Source organism: Sinocyclocheilus anshuiensis, unplaced genomic scaffold (assembly GCF_001515605.1).
Source record: "Sinocyclocheilus anshuiensis isolate Anshui unplaced genomic scaffold, SAMN03320099.WGS_v1.1 scaffold298, whole genome shotgun sequence".
Lineage (NCBI taxonomy): Eukaryota > Metazoa > Chordata > Actinopteri > Cypriniformes > Cyprinidae > Sinocyclocheilus > Sinocyclocheilus anshuiensis.
Genome location: NW_015547640.1, coordinates 223,939 through 229,887, shown reverse-complemented (window position 1 = coordinate 229,887; position 5,949 = coordinate 223,939). Strand labels below are relative to the sequence as shown.

General features: G+C 32.9%; 1 protein-coding gene across 1 annotated transcript in view; it reads right to left on the bottom strand.

The window, feature by feature from the left end:
• The window catches only part of dhx33 (DEAH (Asp-Glu-Ala-His) box polypeptide 33), a 13,137-nt gene that overhangs the window by 5,349 nt on the left and 1,839 nt on the right, over positions 1-5,949 (bottom strand). Inside the window, exons 2-6 of the mRNA XM_016503995.1 lie at positions 3,752-3,912; positions 3,414-3,641; positions 2,033-2,203; positions 815-1,000; positions 626-737 (exon numbers count right to left, since the gene is read on the bottom strand). Coding sequence (XP_016359481.1) covers positions 626-737; positions 815-1,000; positions 2,033-2,203; positions 3,414-3,641; positions 3,752-3,912 — 858 coding nt within the window. The remainder of the gene's footprint in view (positions 1-625; positions 738-814; positions 1,001-2,032; positions 2,204-3,413; positions 3,642-3,751; positions 3,913-5,949) is intronic.

The window sequence follows — 5,949 nt, the reverse complement described above, 5'->3', positions numbered from 1 at the left end:
TCTCTCACACACACACACTCTCTCTCTCTCTCACACACACACACAGACACACTCTCTCTCACACACAAACACACACGCAAGTGCTATCAAATGATTAATCGCGTCCAAAATAAAAGTTTTTTTACATACTATATGTGTGTGTCCTGTGTACATTTATTATGTGTATATAAATACACACACATACAGTATATATATAAAAATATATATTTACATGTATATATGTGTATATATTTATGTTGATATAATTTATATTATATATATATTTTTTCCCCTTAAATATATACATGCATGTGTGTGCATTTATATACACATAATAAATATACACAGTACACACACATATATTATGTCAACAAATATTTTTTTGGATGCATGCAATTAATCGCGATTAATCGTTTGACAGCACTAATATATATATACACATACATACATACACACTGGTCTTTTTATTTATTTATTTTAGTAGTTTTATCTGTAAATATGTTTTTGCACATGGCATAATTGTTTTTAGAGTTGTAGACTCTAAACGTTTTGTAGTACGTTTTGTATAATGACCATAAAGATTCTGATTCTATAATATTCTACACCCGAGTGAGCTTCAGAGGGTTGAGAGGGTTGAGAGTCTGACCTGGATTGTAGCACTTGGCTTTCACCATCCCCGTGTCGATCACGTATTTGATGCCGGAGATGGTGATGGAGGTTTCCGCGATGTTTGTGGAGAGAACCACCTTCCTGGATCCCTGTAAGGCACAGAGAGCAGCGTGAGAGAGATCACGGGTTCAGCGTGTGGCGTCAGTGTCTCTGGTGCTGCAGGGACCTTGGGCGCGGGCTGAAACACCCGCAGCTGCTGAGCCGGCGGCAGAGAGGCGTAGAGCGGCACCACCGTCATCGGCCCGCAGCTCTCCGGCAGGTGTTTGGAAATGTCCCGACAGGTGCGAGCCAGCACTTCAATCTCCTCCTGACCCGTCATGAACACCAGGATATCATGCGACGCTGGAGCTTCCTGTAAGAAAATATGCATCATGTTTTAAGAGAAAAAATATCATCTTTAAAAAAATATTGCTAACTTGTAAAGAAAAGTCTTATTTTGTAAGAAAACAACTATAGTTGTATTTTTTAAATAGGTATATTTTTTAAAGAACATAAGTATTGTTTTAAAGAAAATAGTATTTTATAAAGAAATTATTATTATTTAAAAAGCATTGCTTTGTCATTTTTCACAGATGATAAGATGTTTTTAAAGTATAATTTTTTTAAGAAAGTAATATTTTTTAAAGAAAATAAGTATAATTTTCATTAATAGCATTTTAAAGCAACTAAGTATTGGAAAATAAATTATTTTAAATAAAATAAGAAAATATATTTAAAGATTATTATTTATTTTTTTAAATAAAACAAGTAATGTTTAATCGTTTTTTAAAGAATATACGTATCATTTTTAGGAAAATAAGTATAGATTTTAAAGAAAATATGTTTTTTAATAGAATAATTATTGTTTTATCTGTTTTTTTTTAAATAAGCACGTTTTAAGAAAATATGTATAGATTTTAAAGAAAATTAAGATTTTAAATTAAGAAATTAAGTTATTTTTTTTTTAAGAAAATAAGTATAGTTTTTTTACAATAAGCATCATTTATAAAGAAAAAAAAGTATTGGTGATGTTTTTTTTTTTTTGAGAAAATGAATATCTTTTAAAAAATTGTTTAACAGGAAAAAAGTATCTGTTTTGTGGGGGGTTTTTTTAGGAAAATAAGTGTTTTTTTTATAAAATAAGAAAAAATAAAGAAAATAATCTTGCACTTCAAACAAAACCAAAAATCCATAATTGACTTGTACTCAATAACCATTTGAAGCTAAAAAAAAAAAAACAGCTGTGAGCAAAAGGAATAGAGTGAAAATATGATAAGACACACATCAATCAATCCAAAAGACACAGAGCAACTCGTTACAACTTATTAGAAGTCAAAGACGTGATCAGATGTCAATGACACTGGAATCAGTCATGTATGTGTGTGTGTGTGTGTGTGTGACGGACCTGGTGAATCTGAAATATGGAGACGAGCGCTGCCTGCAGATAGTCGGACTGAAGCTGTTTGGTGTAGTAGATCTGAATGGGATGCTGTCGGCCCTCCAGATACAGAACCGGTGATTTGTTGAAGTACTGAGAGAACAGATCCACATCCATGGTGGCAGACATCACAACAACCTACAGACCAACAGCATTCACTCACAGTAAACTTTACAGCATCTCTGCAGTGTAAAGGTGACTACAGATGATTAAATATACACATAACCAACTACAGACCAATCAGAGTCCAGCATGCAAATATTATAGTGATGTCATTACTGTTACATTTTTGAATGCTGAACATTCTATAAAAGATTTTCAAATTTAAATCCTACATTTCTTTAAACTTCACAAAAGCATGAATATTGCATGGAGTCTGTACAGTATGTTAAGCAAAAACTAATGCTAACTAAAATTAAAATTAAAACAAAAAAATACAAATTATATATATTTTTTTCAATAAAATTCACAATATTAGAGAAAACTACAGATTGCCAATGCAACATTTCTATTTTTATTTAATTTAACTTGATGAACTAAAATAAATAAAAATTAAACTGAAATAAAAATTATTAAAAACTATATAGATGTAATTTTAAAAAATGGAACATATTAAAATAAAAATCAATATATTTTAATTAGTCGAAGTAATCAGAAAAATTCACAACAAACAAAACTGAAATAGAAATGTATAAACACCAAACCATATGGACTTTTAAAAACAAATAAATAAATACTAATCAAAATGGCAAAATGCGAAACAAAATTACGAAAATTTGAACTAAAATTAAAATAAAAATTATTTTATAAAACAGACAGTTCCGGTGCTTGATTCTGATTGGCTGAGCCGAGTTCTAAGCTGTTGTAAATGACTCTACAAAGTAACATACTCCTTTGTTTACTTCTGTGTGTTGCTCGGCAACCACTTTGTAGCAACCACAACTGTTTCTGAGGAGCTACATTGTTTGGTGGAAGAATACTGTTTTTATTAATATCATTACACTTTATTTGCTCTGGTTTATTCTGTGAAACCTTACTACGTATATGGAATAACCGTTTTATAAAAGCAATAAGTCCCGTGAAGCTGTGGTTTACAGTGAATTTATAACAGTGCCTAACAACACCCCTTAGCTGTTATAAATTCACTGTAAACCACGGCTTCTTGGGGCTTATTGCTTTATTCTAATAATTTCTAATAATCAACTTTTCTAATAAATGTCTTAGTTTGATCTTAAGGATAGGTCAGGTTCTCCTGAAGCATAACTAGCTGTACTAAAATGTCACATTGAGGCCCTTATAAATAAAAACACAACATTTGTGTCAATATTTCAATATTATTCTCTCGTACCTTCAGAGGTATTTTGTTCTGTTCGGTGCGCTTGCGTTGAGCGGCCTTCACCACGCCGAACAGCACGTCTGTGTGAACGGTGCGCTCGTGAGCCTCGTCCAGGATCACCACGGTGTAGCGCAGTAATAACGGATCGCCTATCGCCTCCCGCAGCAACATCCCATCCGTCATGAACTTCAGCTTGGTCTCCGACGACGTGACGTCTTCAAAGCGCACCGTGTAGCCCACCTGAGACCAGAGTGTGAGTAATGCATCACATACTGACATTCATATTCAGATGATGCAGATGGAGAAAGTGGAGTGGAATGTGATCTTCAGTCGTGAAAAGTAAAACACACCAGTTTTCCCAGCTGGACCTTCTTCTCTTCGGCCACTCGTGCTGCCAGTGATATGGCGGCGACGCGGCGCGGCTGCGTGATGCCGATGATGCCCTGCCGGCCGATGCCGGCCTCATACAGGTACTGCGGTATCTGCGTGGTTTTACCTGAGCCCGTCTCACCTGCAACAGGAAAAAATCACCTGTGTGCTACTATAGTGTGCGTTCTGACAAATATCCTCACAAATACACTGAAAAACACAACTTGGTCGGGACAAGATCACAGGAACCAGTTGAGTCCTCTGCACAATCTGACTTTGCTGCAGCATGGATCAACCTGCTGGTTTCATCTGTTCAGAGGAGAACTGGCCCCCCCGACTGAGCCTGGTTTCTCCCAAGATTTTTTCTCCATTCTGTCATTCTGTTAATATCCAGCGATATCATGGTCTTGATTGCACAGATACTATTTAAACCGAACTGAGCTGAACGATGACATCACTGAATTCAACGATGAACTGCCTTTAACTGAATATTGAGTGTTTACTATTGTCATTTTGCATTATTGACACACTATTTTCCCATTTGATACTGTAAAGCTGCTTTGACACAATCTATATTGTTAAAAGAGCTATATAAGTAAAGGTGACTTGACTCATAAACTGACTAAATCAAATCTAAATATGTCAACCTTTAAGGTTTAGGGTGAAGGAAGCCTATCTAGCTATACTAGAAGTCATGTGGAGGCCCTTATGAATTAAATATGATCATTTTTTTGAACTCCATCCTAACATTGTACAGGCAGCTACTTATTTTCCTATTTACACATTTATATTGTAAATATGTTTAAATATTATTTTGGAAAATATTTAGTTTATTTTTCATTACATTACGTTTTTTCTACTCATTATAGCACTGTATTATTAGATGCATTATTTTAAGTCCGTATTTTTATTAGTTTATTTTAATTTATGAATTTATTTAGTTGAATCTTATTTTTAATATTTATTTATTATTACTTTTACACTGTTTTTCTACATTATTTATCATCCTCCATTTCTTATTTAATTTAGGCATTTTATTAGTTTATTTTAGGCAATCAATCAATTAAGTTTAATTTTATACGTTATTTTAGACTAAACTCTTCTACGGACCCCAATTATGATCATCCTCATATAAGGGACCCCATCCCAAAACTATCCTAAAAGGTCGGCTATTTATTTCCATGTAAAAACACCCAATTTATACAGTGAAAAATTAATATTATAAAATATAATTTGGAAAATATTTAGTTGCTATTACCAGTTTTTTTTCTACACACTCTAGTACTGTATTGTTAGCGTGTTTATTAAAGTACATTTCTGTTTAATTTAAACCTTTAAGTGCTGTCAAACGATTAATCGCGATTAACTGCATTCAAAATAAAAGTTTTTGTTTACATAGTGTACTGTGTATATTCATTATGTATATATAAATACACACACACAGTATTGAAAATATTTACATGCATACATTTATATTCATATAATTTATATTATATATAAATATTTCATATATAAACAACATATATTTCTTAAATATATACACATGCATGTGTGTGCATTTATATATACATAATAAATATACACACATATATTATGTAAACAAAAACTTTTTTTTTTTTACTTATTTTTATTATTTAATTAGAACACTAGCCGGCTCCAGGTTCCAAGACAAAATTCCCCATTGGGCACAATAAAGTGTATTGAATTAAACTGAATTTAATTAAAATATCTGGATTAAGCTGTTTTAAGATTACTGCGCATTCTCGTGTTCCCGAGGGCAGATGTATAGATGAAATGTGCAGTTTTTATTTAATATTTTTTTACACGATTCCCAATTATTTATATTCCCGATTACTAGTATTTGTACAGGCTTGACATTTTCAGTTCAATGTTGTAATTAGCAATTCATGTAATTTGATCTTTGAAGCAGGTTTATGTGACAGCATTAAAGGGGTCATATGATGCTTTTTTAAAGATCATTATTTTGTGTATTTGGTGTAACAGAATATGTTGACATGCTTTAATGTTCAAAAAACACATAATTTTTCAAATACTGTACATTATTGTAGGTCCTCTATGCCCCGCCTCTCTCAAACGCTTCGTTTTCTACAAAGTCCCTCCTTCCGACAAGCGCAGTCTGCTCTGATTGGCCAGCTGACCCAGTGCATTGTGATTGGCC